Source organism: Guillardia theta (assembly GCF_000315625.1).
Source record: "Guillardia theta CCMP2712 unplaced genomic scaffold GUITHscaffold_122, whole genome shotgun sequence".
NCBI lineage: Eukaryota > Cryptophyceae > Pyrenomonadales > Geminigeraceae > Guillardia > Guillardia theta.
The window spans coordinates 135808-149874 of NW_005434552.1; the positions used below are offsets into that span (position 1 = coordinate 135808).

General features: G+C 55.1%; 4 protein-coding genes across 4 annotated transcripts; 1 reads left to right on the plus strand and 3 right to left on the minus strand.

The window, feature by feature from the left end:
* Positions 1-196: 196 nt before the first annotated feature.
* GUITHDRAFT_46418 (hypothetical protein) lies at positions 197-1658 on the minus strand (the record flags this gene model as incomplete). Its single annotated transcript, XM_005822611.1, has 3 exons — positions 197-277; positions 607-714; positions 960-1658. Coding segments are annotated over 3 exons (888 nt in total), but the record flags the coding sequence as incomplete, so codon positions are not given.
* A 2187-nt stretch (positions 1659-3845) lies between these two features.
* GUITHDRAFT_57398 (hypothetical protein) lies at positions 3846-4760 on the minus strand (the record flags this gene model as incomplete). Its single annotated transcript, XM_005822612.1, has 2 exons — positions 3846-4149; positions 4294-4760. Coding segments are annotated over 2 exons (771 nt in total), but the record flags the coding sequence as incomplete, so codon positions are not given.
* Positions 4761-6580: 1820 nt separating this feature from the next.
* GUITHDRAFT_118180 (hypothetical protein) lies at positions 6581-9332 on the plus strand (the record flags this gene model as incomplete). The annotated part of the gene is made up of 13 exons (XM_005822613.1): positions 6581-6661; positions 6705-6761; positions 6962-7022; positions 7382-7450; positions 7609-7643; positions 7686-7745; positions 7927-8010; positions 8405-8464; positions 8780-8835; positions 8982-9012; positions 9070-9095; positions 9146-9212; positions 9264-9332. 13 exons carry the CDS (start codon positions 6581-6583, stop codon positions 9330-9332), a joined length of 756 nt encoding a protein of 251 aa, XP_005822670.1.
* A 103-nt stretch (positions 9333-9435) lies between these two features.
* On the minus strand, positions 9436-10266 carry GUITHDRAFT_155420 (hypothetical protein). The gene has a single exon (XM_005822614.1). The coding sequence runs from the start codon at positions 10088-10090 to the stop codon at positions 9518-9520; it is 573 nt and encodes a 190-aa protein (XP_005822671.1). The 5' UTR covers positions 10091-10266; the 3' UTR covers positions 9436-9517.
* Between the last annotated feature and the right edge of the window lie 3801 nt (positions 10267-14067).

Here is a 14067-nt window from a genome sequence, read left to right on the forward strand (position 1 = left end):
ACAGACCTGCTTTCCATATCACCTTCTTCAATCCCTTTCCTCTCCTCCCTCCTGCTCGTTCGTCTCCGCCTCTCCTTCTCCTTCTGTTCCCCCCTCTCTCTCCACCTCCATCATACTTCTCCTCCTCCCATCCTCTGTCCCCCCTCTCTCTCCCTCCTCCTCCTCCTCCTCCTCTTCCTCTTCCTCGCTCGTTCTTACCGCCTATTGGAGACTTGTCGCTCCCAGTCACAAACTTGAGTAACAATTTCTTATGCTCTAGGTCCCACTCGCGCACAATCTGCATCAGAATCAGACCTTTCAACTCTCCTGCTCCTGCTGCTCCTGCTGGTCCTGCTCCTGCTCCTGCTCCTGCTCCTGCTCCTGCTCCTGCTCCTGCTCCTGCTCCTGCTCCAGCTCCTGCTCCTGCTCCTGCTCCTGCTCCAGCACCTCCTCAATCTGCTCCTGCTCCTGCTCCTGCTCCTGCTCCTGCACCAGCTCCAGCTCCAGCTGCTCCTGCTGCTCCTGCTGCTCCGTTCTCGTCCTTAACTCTGCTCTCATTCTCTCTCAATTTCCTTCTCCTCCTCTTCAACTTCTTTCCCTTCCTCTTCTCCACTCTCTCGCGTTTACCTGCCAGAACCATTCAACGGCTTGACTGCTCGCGCTATACCCGCCCGCGTATGTCGCTGCCTCCTCCAGCCCTTTGAAGTCAAGATTTGGAGACCCGCAAACCAGCACCTGCATGAACAACTTTCACTCCTCCTGCTCCTGCTCCTGCTCCTGCTCCTGCTCCTGCTCCTGCTCCTGCTCCTGCTCCTGCTCCTGCTCCTGCTCCTGCTCCTTTTCCTCCTCCCACCCCTCCTCCTCCTCCTCCTCCTCACAGCGGCAGCAATTGGTACTTTCTCGTTCCCTCCTGTCCCCTCCTCATGACCCTTCTGCCTTCTTCCTCGCTCCCTACGTTTCTCTCCCTTCCATTTTCTCACCTCCAGCTCTCGCGGGCTGAGCAGCTTTAGAATCCCCTCCTGCTCGAACATGAAGAGAAACCCCTCCTTGAAGGGCTCGAACTGCGAGCTGACAGAGGAGGACAGGAGGTACTCAACGTATCGCTGCACGTACTCCCTCCTGTTGCTGTTTGTTACCTCCACGTCTCCTCCTCCCTCCTTCAGCTCCACCACCCTTCTCTCCCCGAACGACTCGATCGCTGCCTGGAACGTCAGGCAGAAGACGTCCTGCACGTCCCCCGGCCCCGAGTACTCGAGGAGGGCGAGGAGGCCGCGGGAGGTCTCAGGACTGAGATCGGCAACGTCCTGGTGGTTGAGGGGGAGGGAGAGAAGCTTTTTCCATAGCACGAGAGGCAGCTGAAGGTCAAGGAGCACGTGGTTGTAGACGGCAAGTCCCAGCAGCAACCCCACCAGCATGAACTCCTGGGAGGACTCGAGGGAGGAGGGGTTGAACCAGAGGACCCTCGTCTCCTCCTGCTGGAGGAACATACCGAAGGAGGGATCGAAGAGCTGCTGAACTATGAGCGCGAAGAACTCCTTCTTCAGCCCCCCCTCGTCAACTCCCTCCTCCCCTATGAACACAACCTTGAGCGGCTTGAACAAGTCGCTCTTCCTCTGCCGGCAGAGCTCGTCTAGCGCATCTTGCAACAGGTGAGATCGACGCAGTCGGATGATGCAGAAGGCAGGATGCGACGGGGGGATGCCGCTGCTGCTGGGAGGAGGGAGGGAGTACCCGTCCTCTGCCTTCGCTGCATGAGCCCTCTTGCTCCACAGCAGCCCTCCTACCGTCGCCTCCTCCTGCTGGACCAGCGAGCTTGTTGCGATACCTATGATCTGCTGCTGCTGCTGCCGGTAGCTAGCCTCCACCTGCAGCAGCTTTGACTTTGCCTCGTCGTTGAGCAGGAAGGAGAAGCGGCAGAAGCTGAAGTTTGCGCGCCAAAAGTCGTAGGAGGCGACGGGGCCAGGCAGCAGCTGCTGGGCCCTCCTCCACGAGATATAGTCAAAGTTCCAGTCGATGTGCTCCGAGATGAACTGGTTGTAGAACTTCCGCGCATCCAAACTTGGCGAGTCGACAGCCTTGAGGGCGTTTGCCTTGTACGCCAACTCCAGTACGACGATGACGTCCTGGAGGGGCGGGGAAACTTGTTTGATCGCCTCGATCTCCTTGCTGAGAAAGTTGTTGAGGGGGGAGACGATCCTCGCGCCTAAGATATCGAGCGGACTGCGAGACCACCAAGACACGATCTGCTTCCTCCGTTAGCTCCTCCCGTCACCTGCTCCCGTGAACTCCTCTTCCCGTTAGCTCCTTCTCCGCTCCTCTTCCTCTCGTCACTTTTCTCGTCCCTGTGCTGCCCTTCATGCTGCTCATCCTTGACTTCGGCGCCTCTCCATCCCTCTCGTTCTTCTCTCCCTCACTCTCTTTCCTACCCCCATTCTCTTCTCCCCTCCGCCTCTCCTCCCCTCCGCCTCTCCTCCCCTCTGCCTCTCTTCCACACTTTCTCTCCCTGTACCTGCTGCATCGTTGCATCATCGAAGCCAGCGATCACTTTGCAGACAAGTAGAATGAGGTTCCCTCCAAACCTCTCGTTGCACATCACCTGAGCAAATTCAGCTGCTCCCCCCTCTGCTGCTCCTTTTCATACTCTTCTTCCTCTCCTTCCCAACCTTCTCCCTCTGCCACTGCCTCTGCCTCTGCCTCTGCCTCTGCCTCTGCCTCTGCCTCTGCCTTTGCCCCTTCTCCCTCCTCCCAACTCACAGGGTTTTGAGCCAGCAGGATCGCAGCTTTCGCCATGGCGGTGCAGGCCTGAGCGTTGAGTTTCTTTCTCTGCTCGAGCATCTCGTTGAGCAAACTGCTCGTCGCGTCCACCAGGCTCGGCAGGTTCATCGCGCCCAGCGCCTGAATCAGCTCCACGTAGACCAGCTCGACTCCGAGGAAGTCGATCCCCTCCCCTCCGCTTCTTGCGAAGACAGCGTTGAGGGCGGAGGAGGAGGAGAAGAGAACCTTAGTCTGGTTGATGAGCTCCGGCACCTGAGAGCTGATCTCAAATAGTATATTTCAAGCCTGCGACTCTCGCTGCAGCCTTTCTCTCCTTTCTGACCATCCTGTCCTGACCTGTCCTGACCTGACCTGACCTGACCTGTCCTGTCCTGTCCTCATCCTCTCCTCTTCCCCTCTCGCTTCTTTCACATCTTTTTCAACATTTTTCACGAGTATCAACAACTTACAGCAGTCGATCTCGTTCTTGACTCGGCAATCAGTTTTTGCAGTTGACGAACAGCAACAGAACCAAGAAGAGCTGTAAGCGAATCGTTCAGTCCCCCTCCTACGCATGAAGTCCTCTTTTGCCTCCTCTTGCTCCTCCTCTTGCTCCTCTTCTTCTATTTCTCCTCCCCCTCCTGCTCCTGCTCCTGCTCCTCCATCTCCCCTTGGTATGCCCGTCTCCTTACCGTAGTGATGCATCCTGTGAGTGAAGAGCTCCTGATATGCTCCGATTGTGACCCCGCTGGTCTGACCTCCTGCTGCCAGCAACTGAACCTGAAGGGCGCGGATCAGGCGATGATGTGGAGAGCAAGATGGAACAAGAAGAGCAGGCATTCGACGAGCACCAGGGGAAGAGTAGCTCCAAGACTGGGGAGAAGGAGAGCAGAGCACCAAGAAGACCGACGAGGCGAGAAGGAAGGAGGGAGGGAGGGAGGGAGGGAGGGAGAAGAAGAGGGCAAGGAGAGAGGCAGGGAGGCAGGAGGAGGAGGAGGAGGAGGAGGAGGAGGAGGAGGAGGAGGAGGACTCACCTGCAGGAAGCTTGAGTTCAAGGCCTTGGCGGCGACGGGGCTGAAGGGCATGCGAGCAAGGTGTTGCTCCTTGAGGTCAGCCGAGATCTCAACGGGCGTCAGCGCCTCCTGGTGGTCGCTCCCCAAGAACAGCTGCCCGTACTCGTTGGACCCGCACACAAACAGGACGCCGCTCGAGTCACGGAAGAGCGTGTGCTCGTAGCCGCAGGAGACTTCTGATATCTCCTGCTCCTCCAGCCTTTCTACCCTCCTTGGACGATGTTCGTCCCTCCTGCTCCCGTGTCCGAGCTGGCCCTTGCTCCCCATGCCGCAGCTGTAAACCTTGAGGTCGCTGCAGAGGAAGACGGAGTGGTTCCCCCCGCACGCCACTAGCTTCACGTTGCTGAGCGAGCTGACCTTCTGCGGGGTCCAGCTGATGTCCTCCTTCTCGTTCGAGTGCATCCACTCGATTGCCGCGTCCACCCCGACGTTGTTGCTAGCCATGAGCGCGCCCTCCGCCTTCTCCTGCGCATACCCCATCTCCAACAGAGTCGACAGCATCGCCTGGTTGATCTCCGCCATGGATATCTCCCCTCTTCCTCCCTCCGCTCTCAGCCCGAGCTGCCCGTGCTTGTTCAGCCCCCACATGTGCGCTTCTCCTGTGCTCACTACAGCAGCACTATGATTCTCCCCAGCTGCGATCTGCACGACAGGAAGCGACCATAGCGCGCCGATCACTCGGGGAGTGCAGCAGTCCTCCCCGTCCCCGTGCCCGAGGGCCCCGTAGGCCGCCAGCCCGCACGAGAGGACTTGGGATGTGCTGGTAAGGATGAGGGTATGCGACTCTCCGCACGCTACCTGCATCACGTAATGCTCTCTGAGCGATCGGATCAGCCGCGGGACCTGGGAGGAGCGGAAGGTATCGTGCCCGCACTGTCCTCTGTCAGAGTTCCCCCAGGTCACCAGCTCGCCGTCCTTGGTGATGAGCGCAGAGTGCTGTCCTCCGCATGCCACGTCCACCGCCGCCATGGACCTGATGGACAGGTCGTTGTCGAGGTTGACGCGGATGGGGAGGAGGACGTAGCTTTCCACCTCCTTCCTCACGTTGCACTGGCCGCAGTCGTTGAGCCCGAAGCAGAAGGCCTGCAAGGTTGACGTCCGTCAGCAGCAGCAGCGAGCACAGATCCTCTCTTCCCCCTACCTCTCCATCTGCTGTCGAGCACAGGACGTGATTCCCTACGGCCATCCTCGTTATCCTCTTCGCTCCCGCCCCTCCCAGCGAGACAGGTACGGGCACCATGCTGTCCTTGTTTGTCCCCGTGCCTAGTTGACCGAAAGATCCGTTGCCGACGAGCCAAGCGCTGATGGCCTGATTCAAGGAGGAGGGCTTCGTGATCTGGAGCGCCCTGAACCTTTTGAGCCGGTCCCTCGAAATCTCTTCTACCTCCATCGTGTCTGCTTCACTCCCTCCTCCTCCTCCTCCTCCTCCTCCTCCTCCTCCTCCTCCTCCTCCTCCTCCTCCTCCCTCTGCCGACGTACAAGCTGTGTCGTTGACCTCGCTTGTGAACTCTGGGATTATTCTCTCCTCTTCTTCCTCCATCTCTTCTTCTCAGTACATCTGAGCCTGCTCAAAGACTTAGGAGGATCAGCAAGCGCATGCCCAGAAAGAACCTCCCCTTGAAAGACCTCACCCCTGCTGCAGAACATCGCCCCTCTTCCTCTCTCCTCTCTTTCTTCTCTTGTATGCTCTAAACTTGAAGCAAACCCAGCTGGCTCATACATTCCTGCGATCGGACTTTCGGCCAACTCTCTCCTTATGCCTCGTCTCGTCTCGTCTCGTCTCGTCTCGTCTCGTCTCGTCTCGTCTCGTCTCGTCTCGTCTCGTCTCGTCTCGTCTCGTCTCGTCTCGTCTCGTCTCGTCTCGTCTGCTCGGATCTGACCAGACAAGACCAGACCAGACAAGATCTGACCTGACCTGATCTGATCTGATCTGATCTGATCTGATCTGATCTGATCTGATCTCGTCTCATCTACTTCTCTTCTACTTGCTTTCCTCTTCTCTTCTCTTTCCTTCGCTTCATTCTTTCTTCGTTTCAGGCCATTTCACGTAGAATCCACAGGTTCAGTTCCGAACCTTCTGGATTTTGCGACCAATTTTCGAAGGTAGTACTTTCATCTGACTATTTCAAACATTTTGTTCAAAAATATCATTCTGAAGATTCTCATTGTGAAACAAAACAATTAGTTTTAGTAATATTTTGAAATTATGAAAAATGAGATATTCGCTTATAGCAGGGGCACTTCCTAGGAAACTGTGGGGGCGGTAGAGGGTGGGGTCCCTATGTCTTAAAGAGTAGGGACTGAGTGGGGAGGAGGTCCACATTTACGAGCGGGGAAGAGGGCACATCGAGAAGGCGCAAGATGGCGTGGCGGTGGGGCGAGAAGAGGGCGGTACATGCTGCGATGCAGGCTGGAATCCTCCTCCTCCCTCCTGCTCCTGCTCCTCCCTCCTGCTCTAGATCGTATCATGCTTCCTCCCTCACTCCCCCTCTTCTCCGATGCCCGGTCCTGTCAAGTCGTCCACCGTGCCAACACAGGATCCGGCAGCATCCCCCGTCGACGCGAGGATCGGGGTCATGGTGGGGAGCAAGTGAAGGGTCTCGAGGCATGTCCAGTCAAGACGCGGCTGACAATCACCCGATGAAGTACAAGCCCAGAGACGAGGCATGCTTCCCCTCTCTCTTGGGTTGAGCTGACCAGACTCTTTCATTGGGCAGGAATTCATGCCTCTAACGGAGGAGCAGAAAACCTTCGAGCTCTGGAATCGTCTTCACATGCCGTACTCGAGATACTTTCTCCCTGCTCTCAAGCCCATCTACTCTGCCGTCGCTTCCAAGGCCGCCTCTCTCATGCAGGTCTTGCCCTGCCCTCTGCCCCCACCGGTTGACCAGCTGGCAGGATACGGAGTTACCTAAGATCTTAGACATCGGATCGAGTGTAGGAGAACCTTCTCTGGTGAGGATGTTCAAAGAGATTTCCTGTCCTCTCCTCCAACGCCGCTGCCTCTCCTCCTCTCCTCTCCTCTCCTCTCCTCTCCTCTCCTCTTCTTCCCTCTCCTCTCATCCACTCCTTCCTTCTCCCTCCCCTCCTCTCCTCTTCCCATGTTTCTTCCGTCTTTAACCTGCCTGTTTGTTTCTCTCACGCTCTTCTTGCAGTCCATCGCAAAGATGCTGCAAGACAGCACCGTCCTGTCGACAGATATCTCAGCGAGAAGCGGTCTGCTCTCGAAAAAGGGCGGGGGGGCGGCGGGGGGTAGGACTGTTGGTGGATGATGATGATGATGATCATGAGCATGAGTATGTGGATGAGGATGAGGATGATGGTGATGCTGATGCTGATGCTGATGCTGCTGCTGCTGCTGCTGCTGATGATGATGATGATGATGATGATGATGAGGAGGAGGATGGGGAGGAAGAGGAGGACGAGGACGAGGAAGAGGAGGAGAGGAGGAGGAGGAGGAGGAGGAGGAGGAGGAGGAATGGAGGAGATCATTTAATGATTGAGAAGGAGAGCGGGTTGGGGTTAGATATATCGTGGGTCATGATGACTGTAATGACGTTGTGACTTTGTATCAGTCGTCATGGGAAGAGCACGAGCAGAGCAGAATAACGTAAAGAATATAGAATTCTTCGGCTGCAATGCTGGTGAAACTACTTGACTTTTCTCTTGCTTTACAAGTCTTCTTTTTCATGATTCCATCTCTCAATCTTGCTGCTGCTCCCGATCTTTCATCTCCTCCAGTTTTTCTTCATCTGCTGCTCCTGTCTCCCCATCTCTTTGTTTGCATTGATACGTTCTCCAGACAACCTCATGTTCGATGCCGAAAGTTTCGACCTGGTCCGTCTCCCCCCTTGTGCTTCGAACGGTTGACGACTGCAGGTTTCTTCTTCCTTCCTCCTCCCTTACGTCGACGTCTCTAAAGTAGCGGATGAAACCTTTGTGAGTATTCCTCTCCTCTCCTCCACCTTCTCCTCCACCCCCTCCTGCTCCCTCCCTCCCTCCCTCCCTCCACTTTCGCCTGCCTCTTCCCCCCTCGCTCCCTCTCCCGCTCCCTCTGTCTCCCTCCCTTATTCCCTCTCCCTCTCTTGCCTTATCACTCCTCCTCTTGATCGTCCTGCAGCGTGTGCTCAAGTTGGGCGGCAAGCTCCTCCTGGTTGACTTTGCCAGCGAGGTTCTCCTCTTCCTCCTTTCGCTCAAGTCTGAGGTGCATGCAGGAAGCTGATGTCCTCCGACCCCTCCTAGCTGTGAGTAAAGGAGGGAGATGCTAACAAGAGGCACCGTCGTCGTCATAGTCGTCGTCATCACCATCACCATCATCACCACCACCACCAACCCCAACCATCACTACCACCACCACCATCGCCGCCACCGCCGCTGCCACCACCACCACCATCAGCATCATCATCATCAGCAGCAGCTACAGTGGCACTGAACTTTGCATCTTTGACCATGAAGGTGTTGGATGCGTTTGTGCCCGATCGGAAGCAGCTTCCCCCGCAGCAAGGTTGGTCTTCCTCCAGGATCCTTCGCTTGTCACTCCCCTTGACTCCTCCTCCTCCCCCTCCTCAGGTTGCTATCCCGATCGCTGGGCAACCCAGGTGGAGCAGCTGAAAGCGGAGCTGGAGAGGGCGGGGTTCCAGGACATCACCTACGAGAAGGTGACAAGGAGGAGGGGAGAGGAGAGGAGGGGAAAGGAGAGGAGGGGAGAGGAGGAGAGGAGAGGAGGGAAGGGGAGAGGAGAGGAGAGGAGGGGAGAGGAGAGAGGAGAGGAGAGGAGAGGAGAGAGACGAGACGAGACGAGACGAGACGAGAGGAGACGAGACGAGACGAGACGAGACGAGAGGAGAGGAGAGGAGAGGAGGGGAGAGGAGAGGAGGGGAGGGGAGGGGAGGGGAGGGGAGGGGAGGGGAGGGGAGGGGAGGAGAGGAGAGGAGACGGGGGGAAGCACGAAAGGGACAGTGTTGTGAAACCAGGTCGACATTGAGTTGGACATCGTTGTGAGCGTCGAGGAAGCGTGGGAGATGTACAGGTAAGAGAATGATAGCTCAGGAGGAGGAGGAGGAGGACGAGGAGGAAAAGGTAGAGAGGAAAAGAGAGCGAAGGGAACCGGGAGCAGAAGAAAGGCGGTGTGGAGGTGGAGAAGAAATTTTTGTCCTTTGTTCACCCCGATGGCAGGGAGTACATCGAACAACTATTAGAACATCAGGTTTGCATATCGATCCTTGAACTTTTCTCTTCCTGACCTCTTCGCTCCCTCCCACAGAAAGCAGATGTCTCCACTGCCGCCAGGTTTGTCTTTGGGCCGTTTGCTGCCAGTGGACTGACGAGTGAGATGGTAGAGAAGTCTTCATTAAGCACCTCGAAGATCGCAAACTCATCAGGGATGGTCAGGTTTACCTATGGCAGGTGAGCTGCTCGAAAGTTTCCTGCGAAAGTGTTCTCATGGTGTTGTTACAGGAGAGCAGAATCTTGCTGATCGAGGCGAGCAAGCCGATGAAATCATGGTTTCAACAGCTGTTTGAGTGATATGAGTACATCTTGACGCGGGCTTGATTGTTTTCCTCTCTCCCTTCCTCCCAACAATCCACATCGCCCCTTGATTTCACAACACATGCTTTAACGTCGTTGTACGTGACATTTTCTCAGTTTATCTCACAAGTTTAACAGAGGAACTATTTAACAACGGCGCATCCTGCGCATATTCTCTCATATCAGCTCTTCTCCACCCTCAACCACCTTGCATTCATCAGCATCTCAACATCATCGATTCTTGCCCCAGCAAACACCACATGATGCATCAGACGCTTCTGCTTCTTCCTCTCGCCCACTAGAGGGCTCGCGAGCGGCTCCTGGCATCCCGCCCGCTCGTCACACTCACTGTCAAGCAGCTTACCAATCAGCTCCACAGAGTCCACGTGGGGGAGAGAGCACGCGCGGAGAGGACAGGCATCCGCCATGTCCTCCTCCTCCTCGCGCTCGTAGCTGTGTTCGTGCTCGTGCATCGCAAACCTGTCAGGAATCTTCACCGACGTCCTCTCCTTCTGCGGAGGAGGAACGTGCCCAACGTGATGCAGCTCACTCTCCTCCAGCATCGCCGGGATGAGCTCCATACTGTCGACATGCTTTAACCCCTTGTCACTCTCATTGGGAACTTGAAACAAAGAGTTGATCGCTTCTTCTTTGGACCACTTCCTGCAGGCCTGCGGCACGTTCTGCTGCTCGAGCCATCCTCGCCCACCTTTCACTCCATGCTCTGTCGCCTTCACTCGCTCGTCCTCATCCATCTCCGCTGCCTCAACGAGCGAAAGCAACGAGGGAGCTGAACTTGAATGCCGAAGACGGGGCAAAACAAAGTCGTTCTTAACCATTTCAGCGATCTTGGAGCTACAGGGAATGAGCATTCCTCTCAAAGACATTACTTTTCCTCACAGGTGACAATCGTCTTACTTCAATCTACCTGTCAAACAATCACAAAATATCAGAATGGTACAACGTTGGAGAGTGGGATTGTTTGGAGGGAGTCTCTAGAAATAGGCAAACTTGGGGACTCATTCGTCTTAGAATTAGAGGTGAAAACTGATAGAGATTGAAAATAATGCGAGAACACTCTGAAGCATCGTTCCGACTGCGAACCTTCACTCCTCTTCCCTCCGCTCACACCTATGCAAACGACCTCATACTGTACCTTTGATAAATTCGTTGTTTCTGCCCTTGCCCGAGTCATGCAGCTCAGCGATTCGTATGATGTCCTGACATCTCACATTCCTATCGACTCTCTGCTCATGCCGTCCTCCTACCCTGCCCCCCACCTCCTCGCACCATGCTCTCAACCCAACTGGCTAACTGGCTACCGTGACAGCCATTTTCTTTTGCTTTTGGTTTTAAAACACTTTTAATCGACACATTTAAAAGGGGAGGCTTCAGCAGCTGTAGATGCAAGATCGCGATGCTTCGCTTGGTCGGCCCCATATAAATCACTTATAATATAACAACATTATATTAGGTTCTAGAAGTGATTCCGAACTGGTAGCCGATCAGGGATAAATGTTTATAACATTGATATGATTTGAACGTGTGTACAATTACTTATACGTGAACCCCAGAAGGGTTTACATCGCGCACATATAAGGCCCAAACATTCTATTTCTACGTCGTTTAGTTTACAAAAACGTTATTAATTTATAAACAAGTTATATAATTGCGTCTAAAGCCGGTCGCATCAAAGAAACATTGACTACGGAAGCCGAGATTTTGACTGTATGACCCATATGTTGACTATAATGGTTAACGCCTGTAGTTTACACTGTGCTTTCTTGACTTTGAGCATGCAGCCTTATTGACTATAGGACTCCGGGCCGGTGACGGGCCCGCCGGCGGTCACCGGGAGTCCGGTCACCGAGTCGCGCGGCGGCTCCCGGAGTCCCACCCGGCGGGCCGCGCCGTCGGACGGTCTCGCCAGATTGGCTTCTTCCGAGTCTTTACTCAAAGTTAAGTTAAAAATCACTCAGCCGTAGTCGGCGAGGACAATCAGGAGAGTCGAGGAGGGCAGGCTTGACCCTGACACTGTCCGGCGCACAGGCCCCGGCCAAACGGCGAGAAGAGAAAAGACAGCGAGAAAAAAATTCATGATTGGCTCGGCGTGCTGCCATGATCATCAGAGCATACGCTATGCCATGATGATAAAAGGCTGGCCGCACTGGCAACCGTGACACCGTGCCACTGCCGGTGCTTCAAGGCTTTGAGTAAAGGTGGCCCGCCGGTGTGATTCAGTGATGTGATGGATGACTCGGCGGAGTCGGTGTCACGGCCGGAGCCTCGGCGAGTCACACCAGCGGCCGGCCCGGGCCGCGCCGCGGCCGTGCCCGCCGCGGTCACGGCGGGCGGCGGCCGCGGCAACCCGATCGTACGGTGCGCGGCCTCAGTACACTCGGACTCCCGGGAACTTTGGAACGGTCCGGCCGGGCCAGTGCCGCCGACCCTCTGGCCGGCCGGCCGGCCGGCCCGGGGTGAATTTTTTTCGCCGGGTGCTCTGCCAGCCGCATTTTTTCAAAGTTTTAGGGAACGTACAGGGGTATTGAAAAAGGGGGTGGGGGTCGCTTTTACACCCGTACCATTTCCATCACTCTGAGCCATAAAATATGGGTGGGTCCTAGGCCCCTTGCACCATGACCCAGTGAAGTTACCGCTTTCCTTCCCAAGATGTACGTTAGATGAACTGAAGGGGTGGGGGTATATCAGACACCGGTACATTTGAGCCACAATACCATATAAAAGTGTGGGTATCACACTCCATCCCGTACTACGGGTACTACTGATTTACTCGATTGCGGGGGCGAATATTTCTTGAGCAGCTTTGGCTCCTTAGAAGTTGCCTGCGTCCTCCCTCCACGCACAGGCAGACGCACATGGTTCTTATCTCTGCTGGTTAGCTTACGATGTTAGCTACTCTCTCAAGGACATCTAGTTTCTCAGCCAATGACACGAGATAGAATATATTCCCTTCATTGCCATGTGCCTTGCGATGAAATGAGAGATGCTGGCAGACTCGTCTCCCGCTATCAAGCATGTCAGCAAGGCAGGGCGTGTTTGTAGTTGATGCCGTACAAATTGCTCACTGTTATCTATCTGGTTTGGAGAGTAGAACAGCAACTTGTGATAGTGCAACAAGTCGATGATGTTGTGAACATTCAATTCACACATGTACAAATGAATGAGAACACCTGATATGTTGAAAACAAATTAAGTATCCATTGTCACAACTTGTAAGTTCAAACTCAGGGTGATAAAGACGTTTGGAGCTGCTCTCGGAATGTTGCATACTAGGGTTGTGAGAAGTCACGCACTGTAACAACTTCGTGTCACTGTCACAAAGATGTTGATGATATTAGACGAGCCTCAGAATCGAAGTGAGGAAAAGTATCTATTGAACAGCTGAATCATTGTGCATGTACGGTGTGGGTAGTTGAAGTAGATGTATTCTGGATGTAATGAAGAAGCTGTGAAGCTATCTCCCTTTCATCTCTGCATTTCCTCAAGGATGCCGTGTGGTGCATTTACATGTATTTGTCTGATTGCATAATGAGAATCGGAGGGTGCGAGGCGGTCCCGGTATCTTCGTGCTGCATCCTCTGTCTCATGGCAGGCCTGGAAGTCACATGCAGATCACAGCAGCAGCGGGTCAGCGATCGCATCATGCACAGCGACGTCAGGCGATCTCGCTCAACGCGATCAGAGCGTGATGGAAGGCTGCATGGGCTGATGGAGGAGGGAGAGGGAGGAGAGAGAAGGGAGAGGACGAGGTGAGCAAGAAGGGATTTTGCATGTGATCAGATTGTGAGAGAAGGTCACGTAGGCTGATAGAAGAAGAGGCGATAATGTGATTTACTCTCACAAAAGAAACATCTTATACAAGATCACGTGTTGTGCGCTTCTCTGAATCCTCCCCTTTCAGCCTGCTCTTCTGTCTCTCGGGCTTCTTGCTCCCCGCGTCCCTCATCAGAGTAGACATGTGGCCTCGTGCTCGTATTGCTTGCCATGCACATCCTGCGAGAGGGAAGAGAGCGGAGCGATCGAGAAGAGCTTGTTGCCGCATCAAGATGAAAGCATGAAGCAGAGACAGACTAGAGGTGTAGGAAGGAGGCAAGCATGCGTGGTCACGAGAGGACTGAGGCAGAGATGACCGAAGGTGACGAGGGTCAGTCTTAAGATGTGTGTGAGAGAGGAGAGAGTACATTCATGCCCCAGCTCTGCCTGCCTGCCTGTCTGTCTGTCTGTCTGTCTGTCTGTCTGCCTGTCTGTCTGTCTGTCTGTCTGTCTGTCTGTCTGTCTGCCTGCCTGCCTGCCTGCCTGCCTGCCTGCCTGCCTGGCTGGCTGGACTGTCTGTCTGTCTGTCTGTCTGTCTGTCTGCCTGCCTGCCTGCCTGCCTGCCTGCCTGCCTGCCTGCCTGTCTGCCTAACTGTCTGTCTGTCTGTCTGTCACTCTCACGTGCGTCCTGTGCGCTGCTCTGAGCCACGGACGAGCGCTTTCCTCGGAGGAAGACTGTGGGCGGGAGCGATGGGAGGAAGCAGGAGAGTAGAACGACGTCAGAGCCGACGGCAAGGGGAGGAAGGGATCTGCAGGTAGATCAGAGACCAAGCCTTCAGTGATCAAGAAACACGCAGGGGGAGGGGCAGAGTGATGGAGGAGGCAGGGCAGGGCATGCGAGCTCGCCGGACGGGTGGTGTAGAGAGACGGGAGGGGTGTTTCGATGAGCCTGGGAGCC

Bases quoted from the DNA above. Each gene is read 5' to 3' on its own strand.
- GUITHDRAFT_155420 (XM_005822614.1), bottom strand. From the start codon at position 10,090: ATGGATGAGGACGAGCGAGTGAAGGCGACAGAGCATGGAGTGAAAGGT.